The sequence below is a fragment of the Lycium barbarum genome, chromosome 6, assembly GCF_019175385.1.
Source record: "Lycium barbarum isolate Lr01 chromosome 6, ASM1917538v2, whole genome shotgun sequence".
NCBI classification, from domain to species: domain Eukaryota; kingdom Viridiplantae; phylum Streptophyta; class Magnoliopsida; order Solanales; family Solanaceae; genus Lycium; species Lycium barbarum.
In genome coordinates this window covers 20,798,591-20,822,493 of record NC_083342.1, presented here as the reverse complement: position 1 = coordinate 20,822,493, position 23,903 = coordinate 20,798,591, and the positions used below count along the sequence as shown (strand labels likewise).

The 23,903-nt window shown below is 36.9% G+C and overlaps 2 protein-coding genes across 3 annotated transcripts; both read left to right on the top strand.

Moving 5' to 3' along the window:
- The first annotated feature begins 7,466 nt into the window (after positions 1 to 7,466).
- On the top strand, positions 7,467 to 16,018 carry LOC132643585 (uncharacterized). 2 transcript variants are annotated; one of them, XM_060360049.1, is made up of 5 exons: positions 7,467 to 7,678; positions 10,501 to 10,815; positions 12,667 to 12,868; positions 14,405 to 14,633; positions 15,586 to 16,018. In XM_060360049.1, exons 1-5 carry the CDS (start codon positions 7,646 to 7,648, stop codon positions 15,833 to 15,835), a joined length of 1,029 nt encoding a protein of 342 aa, XP_060216032.1. In that variant the 5' UTR covers positions 7,467 to 7,645; the 3' UTR covers positions 15,836 to 16,018. The 2 variants fall into 2 exon arrangements, with proteins under 2 accessions (XP_060216032.1, XP_060216030.1); XM_060360047.1 differs by having other exon boundaries at positions 7,468 to 7,717.
- Positions 16,019 to 20,223: 4,205 nt separating this feature from the next.
- LOC132643911 (uncharacterized) lies at positions 20,224 to 21,658 on the top strand. The gene is made up of 5 exons (XM_060360448.1): positions 20,224 to 20,320; positions 20,403 to 20,527; positions 20,648 to 20,733; positions 20,848 to 21,108; positions 21,343 to 21,658. The coding sequence occupies exons 1-5, from the start codon at positions 20,224 to 20,226 to the stop codon at positions 21,656 to 21,658; spliced, it is 885 nt and encodes a 294-aa protein (XP_060216431.1).
- The last annotated feature ends 2,245 nt before the right edge of the window (positions 21,659 to 23,903 follow it).

The window sequence follows — 23,903 nt, the reverse complement described above, 5'->3', positions numbered from 1 at the left end:
GGCTATGATTCGAGGTGTGAAAAAGCTTGGTATCAGAGCACTAAGTTCAGGTGTCCTAGGGAGTCTATGAAATCGTGTCTAGTAGAGTCCTACTTATGGGTATGAAGTGCGCCACACTTATAATTGGGAGGCTGCAGGGCATTTAAGAATTTTACCCTTCTTTTAAATCTAAATCGCGCCTTAGAGCTATGTTGTAAGAAACTGTTCATGTGTTGTTCCTTTTCTATAGAATACGCCTCGTCTTTGAAGGAATAAGGAAATGTAAAGCTAATCGTTGTCGATGTGTTGCTTACAGATGGAACTGTCAGGAATGGAGAAAGTTGCACAAGAGCTCCTGGGGAGAATGGATCGAGGCTTTGTTACATCTGAAGCTCTTGTTTCAAGGGGTTATGCCCTTAATCTCCCTCCTGGTAATGCCACTTCAAGGCCAACTCCAAGTAGAGTCACTCGTTCAATAAGAAGACAGATGAGGGTCGCTTATACCAACACACCGGATTGCCCTACATGTAAAAAACACCACTTAGGCGAATACTACATGAGACTCGAAATGTGCTACCATTGTAATAAGAGGGGCCAAAAGCAAAACAAGTGCCCCAAGTTAGGCCGTGGAAATTTCCACTAAGCTTCTTATCATAAAGACACCTGTAATGCTTCAGTTGCAAAAGATTAGGACATCTACAAAGGGAATGCCCCTAGTTTAATAATAGTATGGGTTTAGAGTTTTAGCGGCATCCTCGTTGCAGCAAATGTAGCAAAAGGCATGCAGGAGAGTGTCATATGAGTATAGATGTGTATTATAAGTGTGGTTTTCGAGGCCACATGAAGAGAGATTTCCCCTTGACTAGGTATGGCAGTGCCAATAGTGGTGGTGGTGCAGTTCCGCCCACCGGACCAGCTACAACCCCATCAACAGCACTTTTCCCAGTCCATAGAACTCTAGGATTAGCAAGCCGAGGCACAGGTATGGGCGAAGTGTCAGGATCAAGCAAGGGTCAGACCCGTTATCATGATATCGTAGTTCATTAGGCTTCAGAGGCGCCACCAAACGTTACCGTAGGCATGCCGACAATTTTTCCTTCTTAATATGTATGAGCTGGTATTGCCCCTTGATCTACTGTGTTTGTAGTGGCTATCTCGTGATTGAAAGTTCAGAGAAGAGTGTTTTAATTTTTCCCTTCAAGGATGTAGACATACTTCAGTGTGATTGTGTATGTGGCTAAAAGAAGGTAGTGGTCGACCAAGAGATATGATTAGATCATATTGAGTCTCTTGACATAATCCTAACTTGTTTAAGTGTTTTTGGCACAACATTAATCAGAGGGTGTGGTGTTAGTAAGTTGTCTTAAGAGGATTATTTTGATGGGTAATAGAGAAGGTAGGTAAGGAAATGAAAAGATAAGTCTCATAGCGATAGTCTTAGAGGCAGAACCAGAAAAGATAAGGTATTGAGGTATATTATGTGTTCCATATAGCGAAAAGTGTCGAGAAAGAAAAGTTTGAAGTAATGTTACATTTCCAATTCTGGAGTAATTCACGTACTAGGTGGTACTTATGCCCAGACGTACTCTACTCATACCTTACGTATTATATCATGCCCATGTTAGCGCTTTACTCTCCATGTTTATAATTCAAGAATGACGACTCCATAACGATAGTAATCTATGGAAAAGAAATGTTCTTTCATGTTTTCCACATCAGGTTGTGATCATGTCTAAAGCTAAAACCGTATTCATATCTCACGTATCTATTGTGCTTTTATACCCATGTCCATGTTCTAGCTTCTAAGTGCTTTTCGAATATGATGTTGATTTTGATAAGGATCGGAGAGAAGGTAATTTAAATGTTTAAAGACAAAAAGTCATATGCGATCTGCACCTATGCCTTGAAAAAAGAGAAGAATGCCAAAGGTAAATGACTTATTTTGACCCAATGATTATGCTATCCACATTGCCACATACTTGTACCCCAATCCATTTCTTCATGCATCCCACTTATAGCGGTATCGTAATAATAATGTTGATAGGTAATGATAAAAGTAAATCAAGATGGATGTCCTACCTAAAATTCTATGTAATTCATGCTTATGTTCCTCTGGCTAATGATGATGACAATAATCAATTATGAGGGTAGGTTATGAGTAAATGAGATGTTACGCTAATGTTGAGTTTCCTCTCTAAGGGAATTTTTTTGAAACCATCTCGTAACTTGGCACAAAGAATGTCCTTTTCTTTCCCTAAGTACCTATGCCTTCTTCATATCCAGAGTGACTTTATAGTCATATCTTAGGTGCTTGATGAACGAAGTATTCATGTCTATGATCATTTTCTTATGAGTTTTTTTATGATGATGATGTCGACTTACAGTTATAAGAGTAAGATATGTTGAACCATGTCCCATTCCTTCAGTATATCTAAGTTCTAAAGGTAATGCTTTATCTATGACCTATGTCCCTGACTCAAGAGTGAAGCCTACAACTGTACTCCATGCAGGTCACACTTATGCCTTATTCTTACTTCAATGCTCATGAACTCATGTCCAAAGGTCATGGTATGCAGCTTCGATATACTCATGTAAATGTCATGTTGCTCATGTCCCCATGCCCCATGTCATGCTATTCACGTATTCACGTTTTATGCCATATTAATCATGTTTCCATATACGTATGTTCCATTTTACGTCCTTCATGTTCAGTGTACCCGTGTCACATCTATGCCCTAAAACGAAGTGTCTCATATGATTCGTACCTATAATTCCTTTTCTCTTAATCCTTTATGATCCGCTTACGAGAATAAGCAAGATGAGCCAAGGCATTTGTATCTATGCTTCATAGCTAACAAGGTAATCGGAAGTAAGGTACGTTCCTATTTCAAAGGGAGATCCATTCATGTACCTTATGGTACATATTTCAGAAGTATTCTACTCAGATTCGATGTATTCATGTCATGCTTATGCTAGAGCATTGTGCTAGGATCATATTCCTATTCTATGACTCATGTCTGTCTCATTCGCACCGAGTTGTGCTTGCATTCAAAGACTCAGTCGTACTCCTATCTCATATGTCTATCGTGGTGACATATGGACATCTATGATCAAGTCTTTAAGTTTTCAGATCCTATCTCCGGTCAGCATACAGAGCTCATGTTGTAACATTTATGTTTTCAGTATTCAGGTTTGATGTTATGATATCCATGTTTTCACGTATTCAGGTCTCATGTCAGTTCAACACTCATGTATCCATGTCGTCCAATATTCATGTATTCATGTTTCATGTCATGCTCCTCATGTCCATGCAATCGTATCATGTTTATGCTCGTGTTCCAGTACTTATGTCATTCATGCCCACAAATTCTTTCTCAAATCCTGTGTATAGTATTCATTCACTTCAATAGCTATATGTTCATGTCAATCTTGGATTCATGAAAGTTAGCATTCACATATTCATGTTAGTCATGTTCATGTTTCAGTTACCCTGTCATGCGTATTATGATGTCCTGTAAAGTTTTTGTTGTGCTCTGGTTAGCTGGCAGGTGTTTGAGAAATATTGGGATATTTCTATCTCCAAAGGAAACTCTGCTAAAATTTCAGTAGAATTCCAGAGTTAGTCCCACTTCTAGCCACGACCATCATTCGAGGACGAATGATCCCAGGGAGGAGATAAGGTAACACCCCGAACATTCAGGCTAAAGTTGACCCGTAAGATGAGGGTATAATGGAACCAATATGAGGTGTGTATAAAGGGTTTTGAAACCTAATAAAGGCATAAGAAGAGTGTTAGGATGAAGTAAAGTTGGAAGCTACTCTACAGAGCCTGTTTTCAAGTGAGTTAGCACAGGGTCTCACTTCAAGAGAGTATTTGGGAAAATCTATAAAGAATTTGAGAAAACTTCCTTCATGAAAGTTGTAGATCTTTGAAATACCTTACCAACATTATATTATGGGGGTCCAACAAACATCTTCACAAAATGTTGTGTACGATTTACTAAACAGTGTTCTGCCAACTCCGGCAGAATTTACGGTCCATAAAACGGGTCGTAAAATATTTTACGGGCCGTAAAATTAAGCCGTAAAAATTCCCAAAAGATCCAATAAACTGTTACAGTTTTACTTCGCAGTAATATTTATGGGCCGTAAAATGGGCCAAAAATGAGCGTAAAACGGGTCCGACAACAATTTTAAAACTTCATTTTTTGGCTTTTTCACTTCATTCTTCACATCCTCAAGCACTAGAACGACCATTCTCTCTTCCCATCATCCTTCTATACCAAGGTAAGCCTCTTCCAAGTGTTTATAACATTAACACATGAATTCTAAGTGAAAACCCAGTGTTTCTAACCTAGGGTTTTCAAGAAAACCCATCTCAAGGTTCAAGATTCAAGATTTGGAATTCTTCTTCAAAGATTTAGACTTTTCTCAAGTTTTTGGAGCGATTAAGGTATGTGGGGCTTCTATCCTCGTGTGGGAACATCTTTGTTCTTCCCAACGCCACGTTTGATCTATGTAAACATGCTTTTCCCCAGAATCAAGACTTTAGTCATAGTTCATGAATACCGTAGATAGATGTTATATAGGTTTGGTTATGTTTTTGTTAATATAAATCATGGTACGTTATTATGACTACCAGGAATCTATCCGTAATCCATGAATGTCTCATGCTTTGAACTCCATGAGTCCTAAATTACAAGTCATGAATTAATATTGCTCAAGTCCATAAATCTTACATGTCTTCCATGTTTCTTACAAGTTATTATTATTATTATTATTATTATTATTATTATTATTATTATTATTATTATTATTATATATATGTCTTTTCATGTTACATGTACGTATAAATCATATCTACAAGTCATGGGCTTTCTAGCCAATCATATTCATGTTCATGTTTTGGGAGTAATATAGATTTATCGAGAAGGTTTAAACACCTGAAACTACGCATGCTAACGTAGGATAAGGGTCGCTCTGCTCAGTTAGGGCGATTCCTTCATGTTTATTGATTGGATCCTTTCATTTAATATTCATGTCTCTTGCCCCTGCAAGATATGGGATTGCTCTGCTAGTTGGGCCAGGTACCAGACTTTACGTGCTCACGTGGTGATTTCATGTTGTCGGTTATACTAATGCTCTCCCATTTAAACTATTTATCATGTTACCATGTATTCATGTCAGTTATTTTCATGTTCAGTTATAGTTTTAGTTTCACCTTATTTCATGTACTTATGTTATTGATTTGGGTTGCCCATTCCCCGAGCACCCTACTTACCATTCTTTCATTCAGTTGCTTTACATACCAGTACAATTCAAATGTACTGATGTCCTTTTTTCTCGGGGCTTGCATTTCACGATGCAAGTATTGATTTACAAGACGACGAATCTGCTCGTTAGGTTCATACGTATCAACTATTGGTGAGCCCTACTTTATTCGGGGTGTTTGTCTTATTTTATGTTATGTCATGCCATGCAGTAGAGGTATGTCGGGGCCTTGTCCCGGTAAATCGTTAAGCATTCAGATTCATGCCAGAGGTTTCATAGACTAGTCTAGCATGTCTTGTCAGATACTAAGTTGTGCTTAGCCTTATCGTCTACATTATCATGATTTCCGTACTTATGTTTAAACGTTATTTTTAAACTTATGATTACAAAATCTCATGCTCATTCAGACTTTCATGATTTAACTTATATTCAGCATCAGTACATGTCCCATGTTGATTCAGCAAGCCATGTGGTTCGCTCGGTCATATGCAACAAGGCACCGAGTGCCGTGTTACGCCCAGGCCATGGTTTAGGGCGTGACAAGATGAGTCCAGATAATTAATCTTGATAATAATACTAGTTAACAATCTGATTACCTGTAAAATAGCAGTAAAATTACTCAATACCATCTTTGCAAATTGTTCCTTAGGAAATGGAAACTTAGGATTGGTAAGGTAAGAAAAGCATAATCATTACTTCCAGTGCTGAACATGTATACAACATCAGTGAGGAGTTGTTGAGACTGTTGTTTCCCTAACTTATTCTCCAACAATTGAACCACTTCATTGAAATGTGTCAACTGTGTCTAAAGATCTATAACCTGCAAAATGCTTTGGTTAATTAGTGCTATTACATTCAGTAGAAAAATTGAACATTTACGTTAAAGACAATTGGCTTCCACTATTTCATTCCATTCAGATTTCATGTCGTGTGTAGTCTCAAAGCTCTCTCAGTCAAACAACAAAAGGAGGCTAAAAATCAGGTATGTGTGATTGTGAAGCCCTGGGTCATAATTTTCTTAAGTTTGTTTATCATGGTCATACAAGCTTCTATTCCTTTTATTAAATAAATTTCTATTTCTAATAGATGCTGATTTAGCTTTAGCTTCTGGGTTCATATTAAAATTTTATGTTTGTACTTGTAATTTTTGGTGAGTTTTCTTCTGTTTTCCCTTTCTGAATCTATTATGTTTTGTATTCTATTGGATCGTTTCTTACAAAAGCTTGTGCATGCATATCAATAGTTACTTCTCATTTGCAGTATGTTTAGAAATAGATATCTAGGTGCATATTTCACATACAAATAGACATAGTTCCTTCTCATTTAGTTGGGTAAAATAGTACTCTCTCTATCAAAAGTGTGACTTAATCAGTCCAAAATGCTATTTATAGTAATCAAATAAAAATGGAATTAAAATGCAACAATTGTGAATTAAAATTCAAATGACAACTAGTTTCAACTACTTTTCTCGCCAAAAGGAAATGAGGCTCAATTCACGTGTGATGTCAGTCCCAGTCAGCAATGACATGGCTCCATTGTGCAGTCAATTTGGTTGAAGGAGAAGAGGGCATCCAAGTATTAGTGGGAGAGAAACGAATAGAGGTTCAGAGACGAAAAGACAAAAAGAGGAATGTCGTTCGTGTGTCTTCCTTCGTCGACATTCCTTGCTGACCGAAGAAGAGATGCGATTCAACTTTCTTTGAATTTGAGAAAAGAAGAAAAAGGTCTTTCTTTTCCGTAGGATTTTTGATCGAAGAAGCTTTCCAAGCTATTTGGCAAAGGCACATAAATTGTCCAGGAAAAAAAGTTAAGCTTAACAGTCTTTCTCTGAACAGTTTGTTATACTTAGGGCCGAGGACCAAACTGATCACCTTTTCACATTCATTAAACACTATATCTAGCAATAGAGATATATCAACAAAAATAATAACATAATCAGTATAATCTCACAAGTGATATAGAAGAGGATAAAGTATACACAAATCTTACTCCTACCCCATGAATGCAGAAAGATTGTTTCCAAAAGACCCTCGGCATCAATAGAGATATATCAAGGACCAAAATAAAGTCCCAATACATTAAGAACCATTTTGATCATTTTCTCACATAAATTAAGTAAAAGATACTAAGGGGGACATAATTTAATGAGTAACCTAAAATGAGGTCATACTGTCCAAACTTTTAATCTCAATCCCCCCGTGCCCCCGCGCCCCAACTCCCAAAACACACACACCAAGTAGCGTTACAACATGATAAAAAGTGCTTTTATTTCTGGTAAGTACTAGATTTACCCCTGCTCTATACACCTGAACATTATTATACAATACAAGAAACCAAATAAAACCGCTCAGACAAAGGAAGAGAAAAACACACACACACACACAGGAAGAAAGAGATGAAGAAAGCAGGTGGAGCAGAGAAGAAGAAGGTAAGGAGATCACATGGCGCTGATACTCCTCCTCCTAGGGTAATCCATTTCTAATTTTAATGGACCATTACTCCTCTAATATACCACTATTCTTATCTTAATATATATATATATATATATTTTGTGGGGAAAAGGGTTTGTTTAATTGTAGTTTTTCTTGCATTTCCCCTTATTAATTTGTGTAAATGATCTTGTTTTAGGGTTTATGAATAAAGGGTTTGTTTTCATTTCTAATTTAATCCAAAATTACTCCATAATTATACCACAATTCTTAACTTGTCTTTATAGTTTTTTAATTTTGTCTGATTCGTTTTTTGGGAAATGGGTTTGTTTAATTGGAGTTTATCTTGCATTTTTCCCTCTTATTAATTTGTGTAAATGATCTTGTTTTAGGTTGTAATTTTGAATTGTATATATGGGACCCAAAAGTATAAGGCTTTTTGAAAAGAAGATTTGTTTGATTGGAGTAATTCATTCTAATTTAATGAAAATTACTTCCAAAAAGATACACAAAATTTTAACTTGCCTATATAGCTTTTTTCTTTGTCTGTTTTTTTTTTTTGGGGGAAAAAGGGGTTTGATTAATTGTATTTTTTCTTGCATTTCCCCCAAATTAATTTGTATAAATGATCTTGTTTTTGAGGAATTATTTGAATTGTATACATGAGATCCAAAAGTATCAGGGTTTATGATATTCTAATATAATGGAAAATTACTCCTTTTATATATACAATTCTTAACTTGTCTCTATAATTTTTAATTTTGCGGTTCCACATAATCGTCACAAAGTTATGGTTTTGCGGCAATGGCCAATGGGTCTATTTAATTTGGCTTTTCTTTGCGAAAAGAGCTTGTGTTAATGATCTTGTTTTAGGAAGTTACTTAATAGCGCATACAGTGGGATCGGGAAGTTTTGAGAGTTCAAAATCCCATCAGAATTCTGGGTTTCCGGGAAAGGGGTTTGTTTAATTGGAGAATTTCCTGCATTTCCCTCCAAGAATTTGTGGAAATGATCGGGTGTTGAGGAAGTTATATGAATTGTATACCGTGGGGCCCAGAGGTATCGGGTTTGAGATCTTGTCAAAGTAAGGGATTAAGCGGCGAATGTTCTAGAGGGTGTTGAACTGTTGATAGTGTAAATGTTGCAACTATGTGATAAATAAGAGATGGACAAAGTTGTATAGTGATTTTTATTGTTTTGGTTAAGTCATTGTAGGAACAGTTTTTGGACCTAAAATGCTGGTGTTCTCCCTACTAGTGTGTCATAGGTGGTTCCATTTTTGCTAGTTGGAGGGGTGAATATTCCATATATATTTCTAAGGATTGAAAATGAACTATAAGTAATGCAACTATGAATTTCATGGAGAGTTCGATCCTGGATCAGGATGAATGCTGGTGGCATGCTTAACACATGCAAGTCGGACTGCGGTGTTTCCAGTGGCGGACGGGCGAGTAACGCGTAAGAACCTGCCCTTGGGAGGGGGACAACAGCTGCAAACGGCTGCTAATACCCTGTAGGCTGAGGAGCAAAAGGAGGAATCCGCCCGAGGAGGGGCTCGCATCTGATTAGCTAGTCGGTGAGGCAATAGCTTACCAAGGCGATGATCAATAGCTGGTCCGAGAGGATGATCAGCCACACTGGGACCTAGACACTTTGCGTTGGTGGTTCATTTTAACATTATATAGTCAATGGATGGTGGATGATCTTGTGCCCTTTTGTGGAGATGAGAGGAATTTGCAAAACTTGCATTGGACCAACTATTGAATGATAATTGACGCGTGTCGAATCGTTTTTCCAATAGCTAGACTGAATTAACTTTAGATCTGTGTAGTTAATAGGTAATTCGTCCCGCTCTAAATAGTAGATACTACTATGCTCCTTTAGGGAAATTATAGGAATATGTAAAGGTAATTGCTTAATTTTTCTCAGTATAACTATTGAATAACGATCCAGAAGTGTTGAATTTTTTCTGATATCGAGGATATCAATAGAGTAGGGTTTCTTTGTCGGATAAAGAATGACTTTAATCTCGAAATCCTCGTTTTTTTAAAAGAAATTGACCTTGCCAAATCTATTGCATTTTACTTAAATCCTTGAAATGAAGTAACTATGACTAACACTATAAGCGGTTTTTTTTTTTTTTTTGGGTGGGGTGGGGCCTTGGGGGAATCACAAAAAAAAGGATGTTAACCAAAGAAATTATAAGGCTCTGCATTTTTGAGTTTCTCTGAATCGGACTCTATTCTGATCTCATTATTGGTTTTGTTTGTCCCGCAAAGTTTCATAGAGTTTGCTTTTTGCTGGTTATTAATTTATTCTTGCATCAAAAGGGATCAGTTTGTACTTGAGAATGTGGTGATGCTGAATTAAGATACTTTCCTTGTTGTACTAGGAACAAAAGCGGACAGTCATCACAGATTCTTTGAACTGTTGTTGGGGAAGTCTGGCTTTCTAGGGGAAGTGTTGCATGTATGTTTCTGGACCTTCTAAAATGTGTAAAAAGTATAAGCTTCCCATAATCCCATCACTCATCACTGGTAGTCCTTTATTTCCCGTCTCTTCCAGACTTTCTCATCTGCTCATTTAAGAGGGGAAAATTTTGCTGCTTTTTTGTTTTTATGATCATCTTGCTGGACTACACTATTAGTATAGATTATAGAGATAATACCATATTGACTCCCTTGAAAAAAAGATAAAGATAAAGGTTCTTGTCGTTGAATATGTTGAGATGTGCTCAGCTTCTTCCTTTCTCCTCCTGCCGCTCTTTCTGCCCTTTTTATTTTGTGATGTTCATATCCATGCTATTCACTTTGAGTTTCAGAAGCAAGCTGCACAAAAGGACATCTTCCAGGTATTTGCTGAGAAAGTTAGAGATCATAAGGACTTGGTGTCTCGTTGGGCTGTCCTACAGGAAACACGAGTGGAGTATTTCAGAGGAAAAGATTTTGTTAGTTTTGTGAAGAATCATTCAGAACTGAAAGACATACTCGAGTCGGATAGAATTTTGGAACCTGAAGATATTGCCAACATTCTTCTTAAGAAGAACCTATTAGTCCGATGTGATCGTGTGGTAAAAACTGTCCGTCCTGGCAAGAAGAAATTGTCTACCTTTCCGGCACATTTAGAGATATACCATGTGAGTTTCTTTCTGGATTCAGTCTACTAGCGATTTTGAGAAATTGTCTGGCTTTCTCTCAACCTTGTTTCTAGTCAGTTATGAGTACCTGTGTTTTTGTCATACCATAGATTAATAGTGGCCTTGAAATTTTGTGTATTTGCTTAATGGAATATTATGATCATATATTTGCTATTCCTTATCCCAAAAATAAAGAAGGATCAGATATTTAGATATTTACGGTACAGTTGATGCTTCTGCTTGGAAGGGCATGCATCTATTCTGTGTTTGTGTGGTTTACCTGTCTTACTGGGGATCATATCCAAGTAAATCTTAATCCTTTGTTTTGTTTTGTTTTTTTTTTTTTTGGGGATACATGGGGAATCTCCGAGGGCCTTTGGCACAAAGTTCAAAATTCAGTGGATAATATATAAATTCGGTGGATAATAGATCTGTCCTTCTACCATTCTTCCTTGGAACTAGGTTGTTGAATGAAGTGGGATTCGAATCCACGACGTGCATCTAACCCACATATCACACACTGTGCTCTTAAATCCTTTGTCATTCACATCTCCTACCTCTAGACATGTACCAAAATCCTAAAGTTAAAATGAGTTAATGTATCATAAACCCTGATAGTTACTACTTTTAGAACGTGTAAAAATAAAAATTAATCTATCTGCATGTTTATTTTATAAATCATCCTAATCATCTCTCACTGATTAACGAAGGCTTCCTTTATAAACAAATTGAAAATCATCACAACCAAAAGGAACCAAGACGTCTTATTCTCTATCCTTTCACCTGTATTATTCCTCTCATACTAAATCTCTCCTTCTATAAATCAGAAAATAAGTATGATCACTTCAATAGAAATATGCTATTGTGCTGATGGTCTCCACCATTTGCTGATGACTTGTAGGGTTGTCTTAATTTTCCTCTTTATGTAAGTAAGCTATTGCCAACTTCTAGAGGTGGCAATTTGAGCCCATATTTAGAAAATTAGCCCATTTTACCCACATGTTAGTGAGTTGGGTCACTCATATTTCAGGTGGGTAAATATGGGCTTCAAGTCTCTCTTTAACCCATAAAAATATGGGTATCCATATAAGAACACACTAGACCTAATAACAACTCATTTTAAAAATGAGAAATTTCTTTTGTTACCTCCCACCCAACCCTTACCCCACCACCCACCCTGCCATGCCCCCCACCCCCACACACATTTTTTTTATTTCATATACTTTATTTTTCTTTTATAAAAAACTTATACAAAAGGAGAATTTTTTTTCTTACCTCCCACTCCGATCCCTACCCCCACCATATCCCCCCTCCAAAAAAAATTCAATTTCATATATTTTACTTTTATAAAATTTTATAAAAAATGGAAAAAAAAATTCTTACCCCCACTTCACTTCTCCACGACCCCCCCCCCCCCCCCCCCACGCCACAAATTTCAATTTCAAATATTTTACTTTTATAAAAAATGAAAAAAATTTCTTACCCCCACATAACCAACCCAGCCATTTATCACTCAACCCATATTTACCCACACAAAATATGGACGGTTTGAAATCCAACCCATTTTTGTTCAAACCATTTGCAACCAAACCAAATCCAACCAAACCCACCCATTTGCCACCCTACCAACTTCCTATTTCTATTGCCCTTAAGAAGAAAGCGAAGTCTACATTCTATTAAAAGCTAGGCATCTGATTTATGGTGTATTTCTCTTAGAAAGCTTATCCTTATCCTCTTTAAACGTTCTAAACTTGCATAAACTGAGCCTTCTATTATGTACCCCTAGAGTAATGCATTTGATATGGCTTTCTTGCAGTTTTTGAGGTTACGTTTCTTCACCTATGTATGCAGGATCAGGTCTTTTCTGATAATGACGCCTTTTTCGCATGGACATTTGTCAAAAGAAGGCCCCTGTGGCAAACACTTCTCTCATTCTGCTGGCCAGTTTTGACATTAGCGATCTGCTTGTTTCCTGTGTATCCTCATCAGGTCAAGCTGCTTATACTCTACTCATGTGCCGGTGTCCTCCTCCTTATACTTTGCCTGCTTTTGTGTAAGTTTCTGGTGCTTATTTCAGTTTCATTCACAGATCTTTTGTTATTTTCCTCATTTTCTTCTCATAAAGTAGTGTAGCTGTTTTTATATATTGTACAAAAACCAGATAATTTGTTGGAATGACTAAACAACAATTTTAGGATGTTGGCTTGAGTGAACTTACAGCATGAGGGGCACAATAGAATTTTATTGTTGGCTGCTTGGTCTGTTGATATTGCCCTTGTCAAGTTGTTTCTTCAACCAACCCTTTTGAAAATTCTGGCACATATAAGTGGTCTAAAGTGATTCTGTTCATAGTTTTATATAAAAAATAGTGCATAATGAGTAGATTAAAGAGAAAAAGTACCTAGTTGCTTTGTGTCTTTTTGGCGTTCTTGTCCTAGCAACTATGTGTGAGTTATATTAAATAGATTCAGCTCACTCTTAGTGTATCGACTCAGTCTAAGTAGCAAAAATACAGAGCACTGGGGTCATGTCAGACAGAGTCATGAAAACACCAGAATTGGAAATAATGGCACACGGTTTTTTATCTAATGTATGTAATTTATAGCAACCTTAATTAATGGACGTAACATTGCAAGAAGTATTAATGTCAATCAACTAGGACTCGGTCCTAGAATATATGGGTCCTTCTCACATATTTAGGCTTATTTCATTCTAATGCAAACAATGTTGTTAAAGGTTCATTTGAGGCGCTTATAAGCCCTGAAGCTCAGTTGAAGCCACGTTCTGCGCTTAAAGCCCCAACAGATGTTGGACTTGGTGCTTTTCGCTTTTGACTACTCTGAATACAAAATAATTTGTCTTCTTTTTTTTTCTTCAACTCAATCTTCTATTCCCCGTAGTTGAGTTCTAAGGGCTGTAGATTGGGGAGTTATTTACAATGTGTTAGGCCGAGCTGTTATTGTTTCTGAGTTCTTGTCGGTTATTATTCCCTGGTTAGGTGCATAATCAATTCCTACATTATAGTAGGTGTTTGGACATGCGATTTCATCTCATGAGATGAAATCAGCGTTTGGACATGCGATTTCATCTCATGAGATGAAATCCCTAATCATCCAAAAAGGCATGATTTAGGATTTGAAATCATGATTTCAAAAAATATAAATGTAAAATTTGACCCATACGTTTATATTTTGTAAAAAAAGACCCATAAGTTGGTAGATATATTTACCAGTCATGTTTACCAACCATTTGTATTAAATATTAATCTGCAAGTTGGTAGAATATTTTCAACAATTAATTACTCCCACAGGTGACCATTGTCATAGCTTGTGCAGTGTTACAAAATTTTTGCGGGAATACCAAACAGCTCCATAATCTCCACATAATTAGACAGTAAACCAAACAACCCCTAAGTTCACTCAAGCCAACATCCTGAAACGATAAATATTTGTTTTTTGTTTGATATACAATTCATGCTCATCTAGCCTTGTCTAGTGTATCTTCATAATACTATTTGTATTAAATACATTTACCAAGAATGAACACATATATATTTATGATTATCAAAAGAATATGCTGATGCTTGCAGTGAGAGGCTTGGCGTTTGGTGCTTTATGGATTCTTCTTGGAAGACGTGTCTGGTTTTTCCCCAACATTCTTGCCGAGGAGGCAACACTCAAAGAATTGTTCCAGTTTTGGCCTCAGAAAGATGAGGCCGAGCGACCTAAGTGGACAGCAAGGCTCTTCTATGCAATTGTCGGTATGGTTGTTATTTCATTACTGAGGCATCATGCTCCTGATGAGGCTGCAAGAGCCAGGTTCGCTTTCTTGCTCTTACTCTAATTCCTCTTTGATGGTTTATGAAATTCTGATTTAGTCGGAGCAAACTTGATCCAGTTTTATAAAGTTGAAATTCTGTTTTCTTCTTTGTCAACTTTGATCAGAAAAGTCTTAATATAAAGACGGTGTTTCATTACTCTATATGTACAAGCATATACTCCCTCCGTCCATTTTTACTTGTCCTGTATTGACTTGGGTCACTTGGCACACCCGTTAAGGAGCCATAAATAGAATGACAATTTTACTATATCACTCCTAATTATTACTAAATCATCTAATGATTGAAATCAATCAAATATACTTTAAACATTGTGCAGCCACTAACAATTCGTTGAAGTTTCCAACCCAATAATTAATAGTAAGGGTAAAACAGGTATGAAATGGTAAATTATCAGGTATGAAATGGTAAATTATCTCTTGGTTTTCCAAATTGGACAAGAAAAAATTGACGTCTATTTCTAGTATAGAGGTCAAGTAAAAATGGACTGAGGGAATATTATATTTGTTATGTACTCTGTACTACAATATTTTGGTACTATATATCATATATTAAATATTGACTGCAAGTTTTAGAAATCGAATCTACATTCATACATACATTTACCAAGAAAATTAGACAGATTTTATCATATCTTAAATTTTAAACGAGTAGGGAAGTAAATGAAGAACAAAAAGAAAGACTAAAAGTTCAACTTATATATCTTGATGTTTTATAACGCCGATATCTATCAGCTACATTAGCAAATATTGTGGAACTTAGTTTTTTTTTTTTTTTTTAAAATTGATCTTGTCAGACTGGCAGTTTCTGAAGAAATTTGTTGTTTATTGTGCCGTACGCCATTTATATCATCGACTTTGCGTTGATTTGTTGTCCTAAGATACGAGAACATTTTACTCAACAGTGTCTGAAAATGAATTCCTTCCTTGCAGGTATCAGAGGCGGGTTTCTAATATTATAGACGATGTGCTTGAGTGGTCTCCAAGTTTGGCTTTGTCAGGCATGATAGAAAAGCAAACTGTGGTGAACATCACCGAGCCTAATGACAATGTAACTGACAGCCAGAGTAGCGATGAAAAGGTATTTTCCTCAGGTGATCTAGATGATGAAACCTTACCCAAAGAAGAAGTCGAGGAAGTTACTGAAAATACAGAAGATAGTGATCATCACCAAAAAATATAATTTATAAATGTTAGAACATGTGTTTTCAAGAAAGCAGTGGATCGCAATTTTTCGTTTTTTTGTTATTCAATTTTCACTTATATCTTCAGGATGTTTGAGTGTAGATGTTTGTAGTAAAGTCAATGAAAATAACTTTATTGTTGTAAAAGTTCATGTTTTGAATATGATACTTTATTTTGGATGCATCGGTGTTGCAAGCTGCAAATTTGAGAGTAGTTAATTAAACCTTGTTTTGTGGTTCCTCATCGAACCCTTTGCTGGCTTGTATGGTAAAATTTATGACAAAAGTGTGTATGAGAAGCATATTGTAGCTACCTTGAGTCTCACATTTAAAGAGAGAAAAAATCTCTTCAGTTAGTATGCTGGTACAAATTTCGTCAGATAAGCATAAAATGGGAGCCTTGGCGTAACTGGTAAAGTTGCTGCCATGTGATCAGGAGGTCACGGGTTCGAGCCGTGGAAACAACTTTTTGCAGAAATGCAAGGTAAGGCTGCGTACAATAGGCCCTTGTGGTCCGGCCCTTCCTAGGACTCCACGCATAGTGCGAGGTTAGTGCACCGGCGAGGAAAATTTATATTGTAGCTTAAAATGAACGCATGATTTACGCAGAAATCGATTAGAATTTTATAATGTAAAGTAGGTTGTGTAAATCTTAAGAGTCCGAAACTTGAAAGGCACTTTATACAAGCAAGGACGAAAAGGGGTTATGAAATTTGGAAGTGACCAAATGGAGGCATTCGCATAAAATACCAGATTTCAGGCCGGTCTTTAATTTTTGTCCCTCAAATATGTGGTCTTTAATTTTTCTCCTTCAACACTTTGGGCACGACATAAGCTAAATTTCGGTCGGCATGGTTAGTGTTTAGCTTCGGCATATGTATCACATCATCCCACAAGTTATTCCGGACAAGGCAAAACTTTCAACATTCAACTGATACATGTATTTTCTATTATATTCAGTTTGTCATTCATTTTGTAAATCAAGTGTAATTCAGTTAGTCAACACAAGTCAATAGTTAGTTAGTCAAGGTAGTTGAGAATTGGTTGAACTAGTTTTGGGCGGGAAAGTTGGTTAGAGGTTGTTGAAGATCCCACTTATATAAGTGGTTACTAGTTACAATTGTATTCATTCATAAATTGTCATTTGATCTCAATATACATAATTCTACTTTCTTCTACAATTCTTCCCTTCCGTTCAATTTAGCTTCTAACTCGAATTCTTCCATTGGATTTTTGTGTTAGCTACAGAATTCTCGAATCCATAACTCAATTCCTGCAATTCTATTATCAGTTCATTCAGAAATTGTCATTTGATCTCAACATACAGAATTCTACTTTTTTCTACATTTCTTCCCTTCCATTCAATTTAGCTTCTAACTCGAATTCTTCCATTGGATTCCTGTGTTAGCTACTGAATTCCTCCAATTCTATTATCAGTGGTATCAGATCTTGTAAATCCTTGGCAACAATGGCAAAAGGAACTAGGGCTAACGGTGACAACACCAGGGAGAGCTCTTCCCTAGAAGTGGGAGAATTGCGTGAAATGATGAAGAGATTGATATTAGAAGTGGGAACTCTTGCAGGAGAGGTTTCCAATATGAAAAAACTTGATCAAACTATAACTGATTTAAGACAACAAATGGAGATTCCTGAAGGGGTTCATAGGGACAAAGCTCCATTGGTGCAAGAGGAAGATCTTTCGAGGGAAAGTCACTTTGGGGAAAGGATTCAAAAGGATAAAGGTCCAGTTACTGCAAAGAAGCAGCATTCTAATTTCTCTAAGTGGTCAAGAATGAAATTCTTGAGGTTTTCAGGGGAAGATTTAAGATCTTAGTTGTTTAAAATTGATCAATTTTTCTCTATGGAGAATGTAACTGCAGAAGAAAAAATAGGAGTAGCAGCTTTGTAACTGGAAGGTGATGCTATCCAGTGGCATTTGTTTTTCATGAGGTATAGCCAATACTTACAACCTGCTACATGGACTGAGTATGTCATTGCCTTGGTAGAAAGATTTGGAAATGATTTTGATGATCTAACGGAGGAAATCAAGAAGGTGAGTCAAGTAGGAAGTGTGAAAGAGTATCAAGCCATTTTTGAAAGAAACTTGACTAGGGTGCAACTATCACAAGAGAATGCCATTAGTTGTTTTCTTGGGGGGTTGAAACCTGAGTTGAATTTGGTTGTCAAAATCTCAAATCCCACTACCTTGACAGAAGTTTACAAGGTTGCTAGAATGCAGGAGGCATACATAGCTGCATTGAGACGACCATCTTATCCAACAGCAAGCAAATCAGGCTAGCTTTTCAAGATGAGTAGTGGATCAAAGAGTGAATAACAAACCTATTCTACCAAACCCAAGTATGGGTGGAAATGCAGTTCAGAAGGGTTATAATAGGAGGAGATTGAGCCAAGAAGAAAAGGATGAGAAGAGAGCAAAAGGGTTGTGCTTCTTCTGTGATGAGAAGTATGTGGTGGGGCATAGGTGCAAAAACCAGAAACAACTATATTTGCTGGAATCAGATGAGTAAATAGAACAGGGGCAATGTTCTACATAAAATTTTCAAGATGAGTTGATACCTCAAGAGTTGGGAATTCAACAAGAAACAGAACAAATGGAGATTTCCATATATGCATTGAATGGATCTTTGGGTTATAGTACCTTGAAGGTGATTGGTTATCATGTAAAGAAGCCTTTGCACATTTTAATAGACACAGGCAGTTCACACAACGTTATTGATCCTGAGTTGGTGAAACAGCTAGGGTGTTCAGTCACTCAAACTTTACCTCAATCAGTAGCTGCAGGTAATGGAAAGATGAGTGTTGAAAAGGTATGCAGAACATCATAGTTGCTGCAAGGGCAGAATTTTCTGCTGAATTTCTGCTATACTCCCATTGGGTTCTTGTGGTATTGTATTAGGAGTATAGTGGTTGCTTACCTTGGGGGGCATCAAGATGAATTTCAGGAACTTAACTAAGGAGTTATATACAAGGGTAAGAAGCATGTTTTGAGAGGAGCACCAGACAAATATTGAACATTGGCACTGAGAAACTAACTAAAATCTCAGGTAATGAACATCAACTTTGTATGATTCAGTTGGTTCCAACTATGGATAGTGAAATGCAATGGTATGCACTAGAAGCTAGAAGCAGTGATGAACATGATGTTAACCTATCTGGTTTATTAGAGGAATTCAGTGGGTTATTTGAGGAACCTACATAACTACCACCCTCTAGAGGTGTTTTTGACCATAGAATAGTACTGCATAATGGATCTGAACCTATCAACAAAAGACCTTATAGGTATCCATCTGTCAAAAAGGATGTGATTGAATCCTTAGTGCAACAAATGTTGGATCAAGGAATAATACAACCTAGTTGCAGTCCTTTTGTTACTCCTATAGTATTGGTGGGGAAGAAAGATCCGACTTGGAGAAGGTGTGTTGATTATAGAGATCTGAAAAAATCTACTGTAAAGAATAAATTTCCTATACCAATTGTGGAGGATTTACTAGATGAATTGGGAAGGTCCAAGATCTTTTCAAAAATTGATCTTAGATTTGGATACTATCAATTGATAATGGCTTATGAGGATATTCCTAAAACTGCTTTTAGGACACATTCAGGCCACTTTGAGTATTTAGTAATGCCTTTTGGATTGTCAAACACACCAGCTACTTTTCAAGGCCTCATGAATTCTGTGTTCTATGATGTTTTGAGGAAATTTGTGTTGGTGTTCTTTGATTATCTCCTGATCTACAGTTGGAGCTTGGATGATCATTTGAGACACTTGAGATCTGTATTTCAAGTAATGAAAGTACATCAGTTGTATGCCAAGAGGAGCAAGTGTTTTTTGGGAGTGAAAAGGATTGAGTACCTTGGTCATTTTATCACTGCAGAAGGGGTTTCTACTGATCCTCAAAAAGTTGAAGCTGTCAAAAACTGGCCTAAACCAACAGCACTCAAACAATTTAGAGGGTTTTTGGGTTTGGCTGGATACTATAGAAGGTTCATACAAGGATTTGGTGTCATAGGCAGACCACTCACTGATATGTTGAAGAAGGATGGGTTCAAGTGGTCAAAACAAGCTGAGGATGCATTTGAATCACTGAAGGTGACTTTAACCAAATCTCATATATTAGCACTGCCTGACATTACTCAGACCTTTATGGTAGAAACTAATGCTAGTGGGTTTGGCATTGGTGTTGTTCTTATGCAAAAAGGACACCCCATTGCTTTTCTGAGCAAAACTTTATCCAACAGGCATGCTACTCTTTCAGTATATGACAGAGAATTGTTGGCCATTGTCCATGCTGTTTCTAAGTGGTCTCAATAGTTGCTGGGGCAAAAGTTCATAAATAGAATTGATCAGAGGGCTTTAAAGTACTTGATGGAACAGAAAATTCACACTAACTCTCAGTTAATGTGGTTCACAAAGTTGATGCCATTTGATAATGTTATAGTACAAGAAGGGTGTGGAGAACAAGGTTGCTGATGCCTTGTCTACAGTATTGGGTGCTGAACTATTGAGTTTAATGGTTTCTACCACTGATTCTGATTTAATTTAAGCTATAACTGATAGTTGGGAATCTGATGCTGAACTTAAGGTTATCATCACTCAGTTAGGATCCAACAGTGCTACTTCTTCACAGTACACTTGGATGGGATATCAGTTGAGAAGGAAAGGTAGATTGGTTGTGGGTAAAGATCTTGCCTTGAGAAATAGGATCATATCATTATGGCATTCCACTCCTAATGGAGGCCATTTTGGGGTTGGCGTTACATTGAAAAAACTACTCACACTATTTTATTAGAAATCTATCAGGAAGGATGTGAAGGGTTTTGTTCAGCAATGTGACAAGTGTCAAAAGAACAAAGCAGATTTAGCAGCTTATCCTGGGTTATTACAACCCTGACCTATTCCTGATATGATTTGGTCTCAGATAAGTATGGATTTTATTGATGGCCTACCTAAATCCAAAGGTTATGAAGTAATTTTGGTGGTTGTGGACAGGCTGAGCAAATATGCTCATTTCATGGCTCTTAAGCGTCCTTATACTGAACAATCAGTAGCCAAGGTTTTCTTAGATGAGGTGGTGAGATTACATGGCCTACCAGAGACTATTACAAGTGATAGGGATGCTGCTTTGCTCAGTTCATTTTGGCAAGAACTATTCACATTACAAGATGTTCAACTTAACACCTCAACAACATATCACCCTCAGTCTGATGGTCAAACTGAGGTGGCGAACATATGCTTAGAAACCTACTTAAGGTGATTTTGCAATGAGGATTCTACAGATTGGCCATCCTATTTGGCTCTGGCTGAATATTGGTACAATACCTCATATCATTCAGCTATACAGATCACACCATTTGAAGTTGCATATGGTCGACCACCTTCCTTACATCTCCCTTATTTACCAGAAGAATCAACTTCTACTTAAGTAGACAACACCCTCATTCAAAAAGAGTTAAAGTTGCAACTACTCAAACACCACCTTCTCAGGGCTCAGTTAAGGATGAAACAACATGCAGATGCTTATAAGACTGACAGGTGTTTTGCAGTAGGTGATTGGGTTTATCTTAAAATCCAACCTTATAGACAAACTACACTGTCATCTCAGACTTTTCATAAGCTATCTGCTAAATACTATGGTCCTTTCCAAGTTCTCAAGAAAGTTGGACCTGTTGCATACACATTACTCTTTCCTCAATCAATCAAAATCCATCCTAGAGTACATGTTTCTCTTTTAAAGAAATGTTATGCAGTTCCTGATGAGATTACTTATTCTCCTACCACTGACCTTGCCAATCCTCATTGACCTACACCTGAGGCCATTTTGCAAAGGAGCATGGTAAAGAAAGGTAACAAGGCAGTTGCTCAGGTTTTAGTGAAATGGAATGGTTTAGCTGCTGATCAAGCCACTTGGGATTATTACAATGTTCTAAAGACCATATTTCCTTACTTTGATCCTTGAGGACAGGGATCTTTTCTGGGATGGGACTACTGATACATGTATTTTCCATTATATTCAATTTGTCTTTCATTTTGTAAATAAGTGTAATTCAGTTAGTTCTGTTAGTCAACACAGGTCAACATTTAGTTAGTCAAGGTAGTTGAGAATTGGTTGAAATAGTTTTGGGCGGGAAAGTTGGTTAGAGGTTGTTGAAGATCCCCCCTTATATAAGTGGTTACTAGTTACAATTGTATTCATTCGGAAAATTGTCATCTGATCTCACTATACAGAATTCTACTTTCTTCTACATTTCTTCCCTTCCATTCAATTTAGCTTCTTATTTGAATTCTTCCATTGGATTCCTGTGTTAGCTACAAAATTCTCGAATCCATAACTAAATTCCTACAATTCTATTATCATCAACATAATCTGAAAAAAACATAAGTTTAGATTTCACTCGACATAGTCAGCGTATAGATGGGGTTGCACCAGGGATCAGCTCTTAGCCTGTTTTTATTTTCCTTGGTGATGGATGGATTGACGCGACACATACAAGGTGAGGTGCCCAAATTTTGTTAGTTCATGAGTTGCTCTAGTTTGAATTCAATAGTGTCTTTAAGACTTTACCATGGTATGAATCCTTTTAAATGTAAATTTCTCAAGCACTGATGGTGAACGTTAGATAATTAAGAAGACAAAGAGGTATGTAAGGCCCCTTCTTCTTAAGGCATGTTCCCACTTGTCGTATATCTTCACATGAATTCCATAACGTATTCCATAATGACTTCACTTCCTAGAATCATTAAAGCTCACAGTTCTTGATATTCCATGACACTATTGGTCCCATCCTATGATAGTTAATCTTCTAAAGAAAGATATAATGAGAATGACGATGAAAATGATGATGTTGATGATACTTATGTACTCTTATGTATATATATGTATATATCTAAGTATGGCTATTAAGAACACCAAGCTTATATGGTCGGGTACGGATACTATCGAGTCCCGAAAGGGCCGGGCACGGATGTGACCGAGTCCCGAGAGGGCCAGGTATGGATAATATTGATGTGGCGTGATTTTACGCCACAAATCGATGCTTTTCTGCTATAAGTTTTACTTGTTTTTAAGCAAGTCCATGTGATTTTATGTGGTTTTTAGTGTTTTTCAGGAGAAGGAACAGCTTTGGCATGACAGCAGTTGAAGATGCTAAACTAGGTCGTAAACTCAGTTTACGGTCCGTAAAGTACAATACGGGCCGTATTCCATGGTCGTATTAAAAGATACCAGAAACAGAAAGGCAAGCTGAGAAGGTGGTGATTTACGAGCTAAGTTTACGGACCGTATTTCAATTTACGGTCCATATTCCATCACGTATTTAATCATTCGAGCATCTGGCAGAAAGTCTGAGGTTTGGCAAGTGAAAGACGATCATGCAGTTTACGGGCCGTAAACCACTTTACGGTCCGTATTTCAGAAGAAGGAATTTGTTCACAACTGAAGAACGACTGGGTCGTAAATTGACTTTACGGTCCGTAAACCAGTTTACGGACCGTATTTCGTAACGACGGGACTGAAGTGCAAATCTGTAACTTTTGTATTTCCAAAACCTATAAATAGTCATTGTAGGGTTTTTAATAGACATCAGTTATTATATTTTTTCTCTCTTGACTTAGAATATCAAATACTCTCTAGTTTTTGAAGATTTCAAACATCAATCCAAGTATTATCAATTCATCTTTCATTCCAAAGTAAGCAATTATGAATTCTTCAATTTCTTATTTCTTGTTCTTTGTCATGAGTAGCTAAATTCCCTTACTAGGGTTGTGAACCCAATGATGGGTGTTTTGTGATTGGGTTTTGTGAATGATATACACATAATGGATTATTAGGGTTTAGTTATTCTTCATTCTTCATTTATAATTAATGGTTGCAAACATTGATTAAAGCCATAAACCTTAATTTATTTGGGAAAATAATTAGGGTTGGTAAGAATAACTAACAAGAACTCAAAGCTTTAAACTTTGTTTAATAAATTCACTTAGGAATAAGACGAATTTACTTGGCATGATTAATTGTTCTTCATGGAGACTTTCTTATATTTGGGAAG